At 43.5% G+C, this 15,763-nt stretch overlaps 1 protein-coding gene across 2 annotated transcripts in view; it reads right to left on the bottom strand.

Annotated features, from left to right (window-relative positions):
- Cht2 (Chitinase 2) overlaps nucleotides 1-15,763 on the bottom strand; it is a 167,948-nt gene that overhangs the window by 127,777 nt on the left and 24,408 nt on the right. Inside the window, exon 1 of one of the 2 annotated variants that reach the window (XM_067146859.2) lies at nucleotides 7,674-7,845. The exons of the other annotated variant lie outside the window; for it this stretch is intronic. Coding sequence (XP_067002960.2) covers nucleotides 7,674-7,773 — 100 coding nt within the window. The 5' untranslated portion in view covers nucleotides 7,774-7,845. Of the gene's footprint in view, nucleotides 1-7,673; nucleotides 7,846-15,763 lie in introns of those variants that run through there. 2 annotated transcript variants of the gene reach the window in all.

Genomic DNA, 15,763 nt, shown 5'->3' on the forward strand with positions numbered 1-15,763 from the left:
GGGTATTTTACCCCTGTGAATACGTCCTTAGAGGACAGCTTGAAGGTAGAGTTTGGTGTGGCCTTGTGATAGGCTTACAATTTTGAGAGCGGATCGCTCTTTGAAATTTGTTTCTGTATGCCTCGTGCAGGCTTTATGTGTAATGTTTGGAGCCAGTGCTCCTGGGCATGAATGGGGTTTTCTGCCCCTTGGCTAAAATTTTTTTTTGGAGTAAGGCGGGGCTGATTGCCCAAGAGTTATGAAGTAAGGGCACTGAGCCCGAATCCAGTAATATTGTACCTACATTTTTGCTACTCTGTACTTGTTATGATTGTTATCTCTTGTTTTTGAAAAGAAAATATAACCTAGTTAAATTTTAAATTAATTTTACATTGCACGTTAATTTCGTAGCTTGAAACCCATTCACACCCGCACCTTCTTTCACCTCTACCTACCACGGATATCTCCGTAACAATAATAATAATAATAATAATAATAATAATAATAATAATAATAATAATAACGTACGACTACGAAGCATCCGTAGCTCAGGCGGCAGCGCGCCGGCCTATTACTGCTGGGTTCCGTGGTTCAATTCCAGGTCACTCCATGTGAGATTTGTGCTGAACAAAGCGGAGGCGGGACAGGTTTTTCTCTGGGTACTCCAGTTCTCCCTGTCATCTTTCATTCCACCAACACTCTCCAGTATCATTTCATTTCATCTGTCAAGTCATTAATCATTTCCCCAGGGGAGTGAGACAAGCTTCGGCAGCCGACACAACACCTTTCCTCGCCGCTAGATGGGGGCTTCATTCATTCCATACCTGATCCGGTCAAATGACTGGAAACAGACTGTAGATTTTCATTTTCAATAATGTATGTCTGCGGCCCTCAGCCCCGTTTTTTGATATGGGGTCGGGTATGAGGTGAGAACGCCCAGGAGACAAGCTAATGAAGATAAAATGAAACATGGTGAACGACATTGAATAAGGAGGTCGGCGGTTGCAGAGTGGTCTTCGGCTGGTCCGACGGCTCTGCATTCCGACCGAGCAGAGGTGAGGTGGTCGCGGCTCTATGGCTCTGCATTCGGGAGACGGAGAGGGGCTGGGCCCCACCGTTTTCCGTGGTTTTCCATTCTCCTTCACTAAGGCGAATGCCGGGACAGTCCCCAGTACAGACCACCCTCTCACCTTCTCGCACATCTCCTTCTCCGTAAAAAATCTCCTGACCTGAGAGACGGCGTCACCGTCTAAGAGGAATTAATTTTTTAGTAGTAGTAGTAGTAGTAGTAGTAGTAGTAGTAGTAGTAGTAGTAGTTGAGTAAGGAGATGGAAGGAATCGGCTGTGGCCTATGAATAGAAACTGTCCCGGCATTTGCTTGGAAGTGAAAATGGGAAACCACACAAAACTATTTTCATAAAAGTGGTGAGACGTAAAAAGCAACATTATTACCGGTATTTAATAGATTTCAGAAGGTAAGTTACATAACCTATCGGGGTTTTTTTTGCTTGTAACCCATTTAATTTTTAATTAAATATGACCTTTCTTTGGTTCCATCTTCGAAAACTTCCATATTTAAAATTTCTGAACAATTTTAAGAGATACATTCGATATTACGTTATAATTATGAAGTCAAAGAATAGCTTGAGTCTTTGTTTATTCATTGATCAAGGGAGTAAATAATGCAACTCGGACCACAAACGTCATGCGAGGTACTGAACAATGTTGTGCCACGCCCACTAGTTTGACTATATCTTGCGCCTCTTCACGAGAATATAAAAACTGGGAATTTTTGCATGCAAGTTGCTACTGAGACGAAGGAAGATATGACTTATCATACTAATAATAAGTGAAGATTTGTCAGTGTTTAAAGCCCCTAAAACGTTTCAAAAGCCACCAACCTCAGCCGGAATCGAATCCGTAGTGTTTGAGGAGAAAATAACAGTCACTAAATGAGTGCCCCATTGAGATCAACGCGCTCGGAACAGCTAGTGAAAATCAGAATAGCCAGGGACCGAACCATCTGACACCGTTCCACAAGTCCTGTAATAGTCGGCAGGATCAGTAACAACAGAAAGTACTTGCATTCTTGTTTACATCTTTTCTTCGGTTATTATATAAAATAACAGTTAATGTGTATATAATTTCAACTACTAACTTCTTTGTTAATAAATAATGTTATTGACTTTACCTCCCACTAACTTTTTTACGGTTTTCGGAGACGCCGAAGTGCCGGAATTTAGTCCCATAGGAAATCTTTTACGTGCTAGTAAATCTACCGACACGAGGCTGTCGTATTTAAGCACCTTCAAATAACACTGAACTGATCCAAGATTAACCTGTCAAGTTAGGGTCAGAGGCTAACGCCTCACCCGTCTGAGTCTCTCAGCCCAGGAAATAAATTCTTACAACACGACCAAATTTCATTATAATAGAAATTAAAGTGCTCGGAAAATTAATTATTCCATGCCTCATCGTCCTCCTTCTCTAAATGACAAAGGTGACGCGCTCCACAACTTGAGAACCGTTGTCTTAATCAGAATACTGTTCCTCTGACACGGCTGATCACGAGGTAATGACTAACTTGCGTCATCAAAAATTCTCGAGGCGTGATTGCATTGTAGTTAATATGAAGTTCCTTTCACCAAGCCGGCAGTGATTCGCATTTCCATCACCTGCTCCGTACAACTGCCTGATACATGAATAGTGATACACTCTCCAGCAATAACAAGAAGTAATTTATGGTTGTCTTATTCATCTTACCCCCTACCCCTTTCCCCTGCCATTTCTTACAGGTCAGAAAGGCATTTGGAAGAGTGGAAGGTAAAGCCTTCCACTATCCGCAGCCTCGGCCGCCTTTGGATCTATGAATTCACCTGGTACTCATTTTTGGTGCAAACTGAATGAACCTCCGGATCACGTGCCTCTTCAGAGGTGGAAATCTCGTTTCATAAATTTTTCGACTTCCTCATAGGGTATCGAACCTTCCTTCCAGGTGAATTGTGCACGCCTGTTTCGCCTCAGTTAAGCAGCCCGTCTTACCCACCTCGTCTAACGCTGTCTACTGCAAGGTTGAGGGCTCGAGAGTTGCTGTCGCTACTTGATTTTACGGGATAAATTTATCCCCATGTACTTAATAATAATAATAATAATAATAATAATAATAATAATAATAATAATAATAATAAAATGAAAATCCACAACCTGTTTCCAGTCATTCGATCGAGTCGGGCATGAAATGAATGAAGCCCCCATCTAGCGACAAGGATAGGAATTGTGCCGGCTGCCGAAGCCCTTCGCACTCCTGTAGGACAAGGATTAATAACCGACAGATGAAATAATATTGGAGAGTGTTGCTGGAATGAAAAATAACAGAGAAATCGGAGTACCCGGAGACAAACCTGTTCCACCTCCGCTTTGTCGAGCACAAATCTCACGTGGAGCAACCGGGATTTGAACCACAGAACCCAGCGGTGAGAGGCCGATGCGCTCACGCCTGAGCTACGGAGGACCGTAATAATAATAATAATAATAATAATAATAATAATAATAATAATAATAATAATAATAATAATAATAATAATAATAATAATAATAATAATAATAATAATAATAGCAAAGCAAAGTCATTTCCGAGCAGGCTGTGAAGGCCCTTAGAGGGGTGGAAGGTGGAAGATAAAGGCTGGGGTAGAGTGGTTAGGTCTACGCCCGGCCGCCTCTGCCCCCAGGAATTAACCTCGTACTCACTTTTGGTGTAGGCTGAGTGAACCTCAGGGCCATGTGCACCTCCGGAAATGGAAAACTCGTTTCTTACATTTTTCGACTTCCTGACGGGGAATCGAACCCACATCCTTCCGGGTGAACCAAGCACGCCGTTTCCGCCTCTGCCAGACAGCCCCTAATATAATAATAATAATAATAATAATAATAATAATAATAATAATAATAATAATAATAATAATAATAATAATAATGACCGCCTCTGTGATGTAGCGCAGTTAGTTTGATTAGCTGCCACCCCCCGCAGGCCCGCGTTCGATTCCCGGCTTTGCCACGAAATTTGAAAAGTGGTCCGGGGGCTGGAACGGGGTGCACTCAGCCTCGTGAGGTCAAATGGGTAGATGGGGGTTCGATTCCCACCTCAGCCATTCTCGAAGTGGTTTCCCACTTCTTCAGGTAAATGACGGGTACGGTCGCTTCCTTCCCTCTTCCTTGTCTATCCCTTCCGATTTTCCTATCCTCCCATAAGCCTCCTATTCAGCATAGCAGGTGAAGCAGCCTGGGCGAGGCACTGGTCCTCCTTCCCAGTTGTATCCCTCCGGCCCAAAGTCTCATGCTCCAGGGCACTGCCCTTGAGGCGGTAGAGGTGGGATCTCTCGCTGAGTCTGAGGGAAAACCAACCCTGAAAGGTAAACAAATTAAAAGAAAGAAAGAAAAAAGAAAGAAAAAGAAAGAAATAATAATACTTTCTGTATTATTCTGTGACCAAGAAGAAAGTGGAATCATGGGACTATTCAAACTCTATAATACGAGATTCTGTGCAGCAAAATGGAATCGCTGTCTGTCACTGGGGTAGATCCGTAATGATTTGGAGAAGAGCTTGTTTCACTGGCTCAAAATTGTAGGAACGAATACTGGAACAATCTTTAAACCGTCGCAACAGAGAAACTCGGATCCTAATAAAATATTATTTTTTACTACTTTTTTTTTACGTCGCACCGACACAGATAGGCCTTATGGCAACGATGGGATAGGAAAGGCCTAGGAATGGGAAGGAATCGGCCGTGGCCTTAATTAAGGTACAGCCCCAGCATTTGCCTGGTGTGAAAATGGGGAAACCACGGAAAACAATGTTCAGGGCTGCCGACAGTGGGGTTCGAACCCACTATCTGCCGGGTGCAAGCTTACAGCTGCGCGCCCCTAGCCGCACAGCTAACTCGCCCGGGACAAAATATTCGTAACCCATATCAAAGCACGCAATCTATAGCGAATATTACGAATAATACCAAATACACGCTGTGTGGTAGTTTCGTAGCGAGATATTGTTCCGCAGTAATAATTTGGTTGCAATAGATGATTTCACGGCGAAACACTGCTCCAAAGGATTGTCTTTGCCAATGAATTACATTAAGGAGTTTGAAACGAGCTTTTTCATGAGTTCAGATGTGGGGGATCGAATACAGTGTCAGTCCTTCAAAAAGTGCCATTTACTTTACATGATCAATACAGAACCCCTCCTTGGATTTAAATTCCAGCACCACAGGGTCTCCAAGTATACAAGCTGAAGATAGGTTGAGCAAGAAGATTTCTATATTGTTCTTAGTCATGAAAATCTAAGTGCTTTATTCAAACCTGGACGTTGGCGTCCTAGGCCAGGGGCCACTGGGCAGGCATCCTGAACCAGCGTTTACTTCCGTTCTTCCTCTAGCCAACATTCAAGTGGTGATCATATCAATGTTGCTTAATTTCGGAAATCTCACGGGCTCCGGTGTCTGAACATAGCTACGCTGTTGGCACTTTTCTTGGTACTAGATATGTTTTGCGGGTCAGTATATTCTCCCTCGACGCCAATTTCTGGCCCCTGCATATAGGAACCTGATCAATCTAATTACGAATCTAATAACGATAAGATGGTAAATGTCAATTTTTGGACCAAAACCTTACGACTTGTAAGGGGAATTCACGTTATGAAAATTTGATTTATTTATTATATGATAAAGATAGTTTCTATCAAAGAAAAATTTCATAACATTTAGATAGATGTGAATGATTAAATGTGAGGTCAAAACAGCTAACGGATTACTTACTATTCGAAATATGTCAACATTTTTAGCTCTTTGAGAAAAATGAGCATATGTATGATATACTGTACATACCAGCCTTTGCTGGCAACATGCAGTGTTTACAGTGCACTATGTCTTCTGGTATGGGGTAGAATAAATTTGTTACTTTCTTGACCTGTCTCAGTCTTATCCTTGGCTTTGACAATATGAAAGTGACAGGTATGAGTGATGCTAGTAATGCCATTCCTTATGCAGCCAGTCGCTGCTATGAATGGTGTGAAAATGTCGCTCATAGGATCGGTTGATGCACGCATTTCAGTGGGCTTGGCAGACTGATATGCAAGAGCAACTTCTGGCTCAGTGAGGAAAGCAACGGGAAACTACCTCACTCCTCATTTCCCTAGTACGCCTCTTCAGTCATGCCTAGGCCATGTATGACAGCTAATGGTGGACCTGTTGAGGATCCAACCAGCCTTCGGGCTGAAAACTCAATAAACATACATACGCAAAATTTCAGCTTTTTTGTTCACTGAGGGGAGTGTGAAAAAATCCGGGCCAATCACACGGATGTTATAAACAAAAGATAGGCATTCTGTTAAATGGGTGCATAAATCATTAATAAGAAAAACTAACAACATTTCGATGTGTGTTTGGCATAATCACCGTCTTGCACAACACTGGTTCGAACCAAGAACTTTACGGGCAATTCATATTCTACAATGTGGCGAAAGCACTAGACGAGTAGCAAACTGATTTTTAATGAACTTCCGTATTCAATTCAGAATTCTGTCACGAATTTCAGACATGTGAGGGAGGAGTCTCTAACGGGTTTCACTCAGCGTCACCAGGTCAGTTTTGAAAAAGTGGTGAGCCCGCTTCAGACAGTGACTTTTGAGATGGTACGATACAACGAACTCGCTACCGAACACCCAATCCTGTCTCTAGAGCTGCAGTCGGTCACTGCGACAAGGGTCCAAGAAACGTGTAGTATTAAGGAGCATATTTATATTGTTTCCCTCAAACAAAGGCTGTGATTTATTCTGATAAAAACACCAGATTCCTAATTATATTCTTAGTTAAACAACACCGGGCGAGTTGGTCGTGCGGTTAGGAGCGCGCAGCTGTGAGCTCGCATCCGGGAGACTGGGTTCGAACCCCACTGTCGGCAGCCATGAAGATGGTTTTCCGTGGTTTCCCATTTTCACACCAGTCAAATGTTGGGGCTGCACCTTAATTAAGGCCACGGCCACTTCCTTCCCATTCCTAGGCCTTTCCTGTCCCGTCGCCATAAGACCTTTCTGTGTCGGTGCGACGTAAAGCATATATATATATATTAAACAACACTCCGGTTGGTCAGTACTAAGAAGAGGATGCCTACGCGCTCTAGTCTGGTGGAGGAGCGGAATCGGGACACCGCACCATCATTGTCAGTTCAGCGATCCGTTGGCTTGGGGTACGAATCAGGTCGCAAACAAAGGTTGCTCATGACAGTAGGGTTTCAAACTTCGCATGAATATAAGCTATGACCTATATCACCGAGTCCACTGTACCGATGTGTATTCACTTTTCACATGCTTTCATTACCTTAAAACAACATTTATATCTTTGAAGTGTGGTACGGTTGAAATATATGACAATGCCGGTTTAATCAGAATGCATCCTGTTAACCACCTGCAAAGATTATTACAAACAAAGAAAATATGTGTCGGTGATAAAAGATAAGAATGAGAGTAAGCCAAATTAAATTCTTATCACATCACACACTGACTAGACTGATAAACTTAGTTTCCTTCTCTTCTTACCTTCCTTCCATATGGCTAGGTGCGATCAGCATGTTACATGACAAATTTAAACATAAAAAAGTACAGAATAATGAATAACATCCATTTTAAAATAAATTTTATAACTTACCTGACATTGTCTTCAATGCGCTAGTGTTTGGAACATTGAGCATACACAGAAACAACGTCACTGTTGTTAAACAAACAGATATCACTATTTCATTGGCCATTTTGTGGACACAAACTGACTGACAAGACTTGGAGCAGCCTCAGACCTGTGTTCGAAGAGGCCCTGCACTGAGCGTAACGGCTGGTGGTACTTTCACCGCAAGCCAAGTGCGAAGGGGCCGACAGCTTCACCGTTATCCCAGCTCGGCTGAGACCGCCATACGATAGCTCACCCACCCATTACCTTTGTAGATGTTGATGACTGAAGGAAGGTAACAATAACTACAATATAGTACGTTCTCCCAGGTCAGGGAGTGTGAGATGCGGCCATGTTCATGGTAAAAGTTTTTTTCAAATTAAAGGCGGAGTTACTAAGGATGTCTTCACCCAATATGGAACACCTGTTTCTTTCCCCACACGTGGCATATGCATTTGGTAAAAGCTTCTACGGAAGCTTCAAATAACTTAACTTTCTTCAGCTTGTATGTATGAATGTTTGTTTATTTGTTTGTTCAGTCCTTAGCCCGAAGGTTTATTGGATCCTCAATAGCTCCACCATTAGCTGGCATTACCCAAGATGGGTACTAGAGAAATGAGGAGTGAGGTGTTTTCCTGTTTCTTTCCTCACTGAGCCAGGAGTTGCTATTATCAGTCTGCCATACCCGCTGAAATGCATACACCAACCGATATTATGAGCATCATTTTCACACCATTCATAGCAGGGACAGACTGCATAAGGAATTGCTCATACCTCAGTCACTTTCTCCCCATGTGGGTGGGGGTCTGTCGTAAGAGGCGACTAAAAGGGGTCCCAGGGGCTCTCAACTTGGTAGCGCGATTTGGCGACCACGGCGCCTTTAGCGGAGTTCTGGCATTGCTTCCACTTACTTGTGCCAGGCTCCTCGCTTTCATCTATCTTACCCGACCTTCCTTGGTCAACTCTTGTTCTTTCCCGACCCCGACGGTATTAGGTTTGAGAATCCTAGGGGAGTCTTTCATTTTCCTGGCCCTTAGCTCCCTTTGACCGATATCTTCATTTTTCGAAGTGTCGGGTCCCTTACATTTTTTTTCTCTAATTATTGTTGCATAGAGGATGGTTGCCTAGTTGTATTTCCTATTAAAATAATAATCACTACCACCACCGCATTATCAAAGCCAGGGATAAATTGCTTTAGTCCATACCAGAAGATATAGTACACTGTAAACACTAGGTCTCGCCAGCAAAGGATCCCAGGTATTTCTGGGGTAGCTGGAGTCACCCAGGCTCAGTTTGGTTTTTAATTTAAGGTCAGATGCCCTTCCTGATGCCACGTGACTTTTATGATGAAAATCTCAACCCACGATCGACTTGGATTCGAACCTCATTCTTCCAGATGGAAAATCAGCCGCTAAGACACTGAGCTAACCACGTCCCTGTTGACACAAAAGCTTCAGATAAGTACCTTCAATCACACTACTGTGCGCCTAGGTAGCGTAACGGTTAGCACTATTAGCAGCCGTCCTCGGAGACCTGAGTTCGATTCCCGGTACTGCGAGAGATTTAAGAATGGCAGGAGGGCTGGTATGTGGTTAATATGGTACATGCAGCTCACCTCCATTGGGGGTGTGCCTGAAAACAGCTGCACCACCTCGGGATGAGGACACGAGTTTACTTACAATCACACTACTATGCAGTACATCATAAGAGGTCGTTAATAATACTATGTTAGAACGAGTAGTTATGCCTTGAAACAGAGCTCTACATTCGCGAGACGGTGGGATGGTCCCTCCGTCGGCAGTCCTGAGAACAGTTTCCTGTGGTTTTCCATTTTCCTCACTAAGGCTGCGGTTGCTTCCCTATTATCCTTCTCCCTGCCTCAAATCACTCCAACACATCTCCTGGCCTGAGAGAGGGCATCAGCCTCTAGCAGTGGTGCCGACTGGTGGTGGTGGGGGGGGGGTCGGGTTGGGGGGGGAGGAGAGTCTCCTTTTGCCCAGCTAAAAATCTCCACCTAGATGTTAAGCCCCTTTAAACTGAAACGTGGAGTTCGGAATGAATGCAAGGAGGCTCTTAATGTGTTAGATCTGGAGAAGGTGGCAGATGATTTTTTTTCTAGGGGCTTTACGTCGCACCGACACAGATAGGTCTTATGGCGACGATGGGATAGGAAAGGCCTAGGAGTTGGAAGGAAGCGGCCGTGGCCTTAATTAAGGTACAGCCCCAGCATTTGCCTGGTGTGAAAATGGGAAACCACGGAAAACCATTTTCAGAGCTGCCGATAGTGGGATTCGAACCTACCATCTCCCGGATGCAAGCTCACAGCCGCGCGCCTCTACACGCACGGCCAACTCGCCCGGTGCAGATGATTTTATATCAAGAAATGAGATTAGAAGGCAGTAGATAAGTCAGGGATTCGGCCGCCTTCACCTCCACAGGCCCTCCGCAGAGGCCTCCTCCACCACATCTTCCACACGCTCTCCGTAGAGGCCTCCTCCTCACGCCGGCTAAGAGCGCGACCCTAACCTCACATCCGCCATCTTGGAGGGGATTAACCTAACTATATATGCGTAAGAGAGCTAGCCTAACCTCATGGAAGGGCCTAACCTCACTTTTAGGACGGAATGCCCTTCCTAACGCCTAAGAGAGTGAGCTTAACCTTACATCTGCTATCTTGGAGGGGCTTAACCTAACTTTTGACGCACAAACAGCAGGATTAATCCCATGGATAGGCCTAACCTCAGTTTTACGGCCGGATGCCCTTCCCGGCGCCAATTGCACAATATGGCGGCTATACATAGCTCCTTATGAGACACCGCCTAACCTCACATCTGCTATCTTAGAGGGGATTAACCCAAGTTTTAACGCACAAGAGAGCAAGTCTAACCTAATTGAAGGGGCCTAACATCAGTTACGGCCGGATGCAATTCCCGACGTCAATTACACAAGATGGCGGCTATACATGACTCTTTATGAGAAGTCTTACGGGTGCTTATGCAAGATGGTGGCTGCAAGATGACTGCTATACATAGGCACTTATGAGACACCTTATGGGTGCTTGCGCAAGATGGCTGCAGCTCTTATCAAGAAAGCTAGCTTAGAGACAACGTGCCGTGCTGGTTCGATTCATTAAATTTAGGGCTTAAATGCAAAATGTTAAATGTCTCGAAAACGGTGCGTCGTAGAGCAAAACAGACAAAATATTTCTGCCTAATACCCAGGTTCGCAGAATCAGGAACATGATAGCATAAGGAAAAAGTAGTCTAATGATGAGATCAACGGTTCGGTTCCTACTTAGGCCCTTTGGCATTGACAGCTATCTAATTCTACAAGATGGTGGCTCTACATAGCTTCTTATGAGACTGCTTAAGGGTGCTTGCACAAGATGGCTGCTGCTTTTATGAGACACTTTAGGGATGCTTGCGCAAGATGGCGGACACAAAATGGCGGCTATGCGTAGCTTCTTATGAGACTGCTTAAGGGTGCTTGCACACTGCACACGATGACTGCTATATATAGGCTCTTATGAGACGCCCTAGGGATGCTTGCGCAAGATGGCAGCGACAAGATGGCGGCTGTACACAGCTCCTTGTTAGACGGCCTAGGGGTGCTCGTACAAGATGGCGGTTATACACAGGCTCTTATGATGAAAGTTAGTTTAGAGGCTACTGCGCAAAATGGCGGCTGCTGTTATGCATGCGGTAGAGGGCATTTTGAAATTCCACGTGCTCTTCAAAGCTACGTTATTTTCAACAGCGACCATCTTTAATCAACAGAGCACCGTGCTGCCATCTTTAGCTAATACCTTTGAAATGTAGTGGCGGCAATGTCACGTGACAGCTGTCATCCGCCATCTTTAATCAACAGAGCACCGTGCTGTCATCTTCAGCTAATACCTTTGAAATGTGGTAGCCGCAATTTGAAACAATTCTACGTGGTTTTGATAGCTGTCGACCACCATCTTTAAACAACAGCGCACCGTGCTGCTATCTTTACGACACTAAACCTCATCCTTATACATGTGGTGGTGGGTAATTTTGACAGCTCCCATCTTTAATCAACAGAGCATAGTGCTGCTATCTTTACAGCACTAAACCTCATACCTTTGAAATGTGGTGGCGGGTAATTTAAAAAGTTCTACGTGCTTTTTTAAACAATGGCGGCTATTCATAGGCTGTTAAGGCCTCATCTTTCTCCTCCTCCTCCACCTCCTCTGCCTCCTATGTCAAGGCATAGCTTTATATCTCTATCGAACAAGTTTAAACCTGCATCGCGAACGCAAGAGTGTGCAGCGATAACATCATTGTGCATGTTTAGACTTGCAGATCACAAAAGAAGTGATTGAAACATAACAAGAATACAGTTAAACACTGTACTCGATGTCGTTAACTTCAACATGCATTCAGAACATTGTTTGATGTGTTCAGATCACTACATAAGTGATCAAGACTATAATCGAACACTGTACTCGATACAATATGTGTTCAGAACATGTCAGGGGATACCTTTGTTCTAAGAAGGTCAGATCACAAAAGAAGTGATTAAGACTAGAATCACCGAGCTCGATAGCTGCAGTCGCTTAAGTGCGGCCAGTATCCAGTATTCGGGAGATCGTGGGTTCGAACCCCACTGTCGGCAGCCCTGAAGATGGTTTTCCGTGGTTTCCCATTTTCACACCAGGCAAATGCTGGGGCTGTACCTTAATTAAGGCCACGGCCGCTTCCTTCCCACTCCTAGCCCCTTCCTGCCCCATCGTCGCCATAAGACCTATCTGTGTCGGTGCCACGTAAAGCAAATAACAAAAAAAAAGACTAGAATCGAACACTGTACTCGATGTCGTTATCTTCAACAAGTGATCAGAATATTGATTGATGTGTTCAGAACACTAAATAAGTAATAAAGACTAGAATCGAACACTGTACTCGATACAACATGTGTTCAGAACATGTCAGGGCATACCTTTGTTCTAAGAAGATGCATTCGAACTGAGAAAAAATAATGAGAATTCTGTACAGCTTATGCAAGATAGCGGTTGTTATAACGTCCTCCTCCTCTTCCCGCTCGGATAAGGCATAGCTTTATCGAACATACAACACGATATTATGCATCAGGCAGTGCACATACTGCGTAGCGAACTCGCTCGATAAGCGATAATATGAATACAACAAAAGTACAACTTTAAATGATTTACCTTCTATTATTTGTCTTGTGCGAAACTAAAAAACTACAGAAAAAACTATACTGCGTAGCCAACTCGCTCGGTAAACGATGATCTGGTTTAGTTACAATAGAAAAAACATAGATTCAAACCCTGTTCTATTATCGCAAACACGGAAAGTGAAATTAAACAGAACGATTGGTGCTATAAGAAATACATTGGTTACATTTAAGCCCCCTAGCAGTCGAACAAGTTATCGCATAAACATGAAATATCAGTCAATCTGTTGGCATGGGTTACAAGCATGTAGCTCATGCGGAAAGTAAAATTAAACAGAACGCTAGTGCTATAAGAAATACACTGCTTACATTTAAGTCCCTACTTGTTGAACAAGTTATCACATAAACATGTAACATGAAATATCGGTTCGGAAACATATTGTTTCAATCTGTTGCCATGGGTTACAAGCATGTAACTTATGCGGAAAGTAAAAATTAAACAGAACGCCTAGTGCTATAAAAAATACGCCGCTTACATTTAACAAGTTATCGCATAAACATGTAACATAAAGTATCGGTTCGGAAACATATTATTTCAATCTGTTGGCACGGGTTACAAGCATGTAGCTTGTACAGGAGAGGACTACTATGCAAGATGATTGCAAAATGCTGAACCGAAAAATCAATCGTGCTACACACATGATAGAGAATGGAACCCAGGGGTTACGTCTTATCATAAGGGCAAAGGGATGAAAGGACTCTTCCCCCACCTCCTCCTCCTAGGGCTAATGGGCTAAAGGGCAAAAGGGCTCCTCCACCCCCTCAACACGCCCTCCTCCTCCTGGAAGGAGTTAGCTGAAGTTGGTACATTGTTAACAACAGCAACACCCTCATCGATTGTTATCAGCAAGAACGCTTCTACTTTAAGCATAGCAAATTAATCTCTATTCTTAAATGGTTTTGTGTTCAGAACCGATGCTCTATTGTCCTTAAAAGTGAGGTTAGGGTCCGTCAAGATGACAGCTGTCAAAAAAGCACGTGGCTTTGTTTGCAAACAAGTGCACGTGGTCGTAACGTCACCGTCACGTGGTATGCTACATCAGCACGCTCTAGTAGAAGAAGTTTAGTACGATAGTTGATGCATGTATCATTGATAGGTGATGTGTACACGATTTGAACCTTGCTATTTTTACTGCTGCTATGTTCGCAAGATTTTTAAACATCGCTATTCTTACTGCTGCTATGTTCACAAGATTTTAAAACATAGCTATTCTTTGTGCTTTAAGTTCGTGCGTATATTCATACTAAGATAGCAGCACACACATATGCGATCGTTGTACCTTCTAGTGGAATATGTTTAGTATAATAGTCGATGAATGCATCATTGATAGGTGATGCGCACACGCTTTTAAACATGGCTATTCTTACTGCTGCTATGTTCACAAGATTTTTAAACATCGCTATTCTTTGTACTTTAAGTTCTTGCGTATAGGTTATGCTAAGATAGCAGCACACTTATACGATTTTAGCACAATCTAGCGGAAGAAGTTTAGTACGATAGTCGATGCGTGCATCATCGATAGGTGATGTGTACAGGCTTTTAAACATGGCTATTCTTTGTGCTTTAAGTTCGTGCAAATAGGTTAGCAAAACACACGTGCGATTGCTACATGCTCTAGAGGAAGAAGCTTAGTACGATAGTTGATGCATGCAAAATAGATAGGTGATGTGTACACGCTTTGGAACATAGCTATTCTTTGTCCTTTATGTTCATGCATATAGGTTATGCTAAGATGTTGCCTACGAGATACACAAGGCCAGGAAATACAGCACACTAGACTTGTCCTCGAGATACTTCCGGCAAGTGCCGCTAGAGTTCTCTTTACTGTTCTGTCTCGCCCGCTCATTACAACACGTTCGAATATGAAAACCTATAAAAATTCATAAAAACTAGTAATTTCAGAAGGCAGCAAATAGATATGAGATCAAAGATAGACCAAGAGCAATTGTTTGACTTATTTTCTACAACGTATTTCTTACAATATGCTTAAACGAAATAAGTAATTCACGAAAGAAGCAGAGAAATCTGATAGCGAGTTTGTCACTTCTTAGCGATTCCTTTAATTGTGCCTCAGAGTATCCGATAAGCGGATCCAGATTGCGGTCATAAATACCTTTGGGATTAATCGCACTTTATCTAATCATCAGCGATCCAATCTCTTCCTCCGCACATCTGATATTTTGACATTCGTATTGAAGCCGCTGTTTGGTGAGCGATGCTATGCCCGTTACGCAAATATTTAGCGTCGTTTCATCGTATTTCTCTTTTTTCTTCCCGTAAAATTAAATTTGTGTTCGCATCTGTGGTGTAGTGGTTAGTGTGATAAGCTGTCACCCCCGGAGGTCCGGGTTCGATTCCCGGCCCTGCGACGAAATTTGAAAAGTGGTACGAGGGCTGTAACGGGGTCCACTCAGCCTCGGGAGGTCAACTGAGCAGAGGTGGGTTCGATTCCCACCTCAGCCATCTTCGAAGTGGTTTTCCGTGGTTTCCCAATTCTCCTCCAGGCAAATGCCAGGATAGTACCTAACTTAAGGCCACGGCCGATTCCTTCCATCTTCCCTGCCTGTCCTTTCCAATCTTCCCATCCCTCCACAAGGCTCATGTTCAGTATAGCAGGTGAGGCTGCCTGGGCGAGGTACTGGTCATCCTCCCCAGCTGTATCCCCCGACCCAAAGTCTGGTGCTCCAGGACACTACCCTTGAGCGGTAGAGGTGGGATCCCTCGTTGAGTCCGAGGGAAAAACCGACGCAATGCTATTTAAGGGAAACAATGCTGAAACTGATTAATATTCATATCATTAATAGAGGTAATGCCGAAACTAATTAATATTCATACCATTGAGATAAATTGTGTCTTT

The sequence above is a fragment of the Anabrus simplex genome, chromosome 5 (assembly GCF_040414725.1).
Source record: "Anabrus simplex isolate iqAnaSimp1 chromosome 5, ASM4041472v1, whole genome shotgun sequence".
NCBI lineage: Eukaryota > Metazoa > Arthropoda > Insecta > Orthoptera > Tettigoniidae > Anabrus > Anabrus simplex.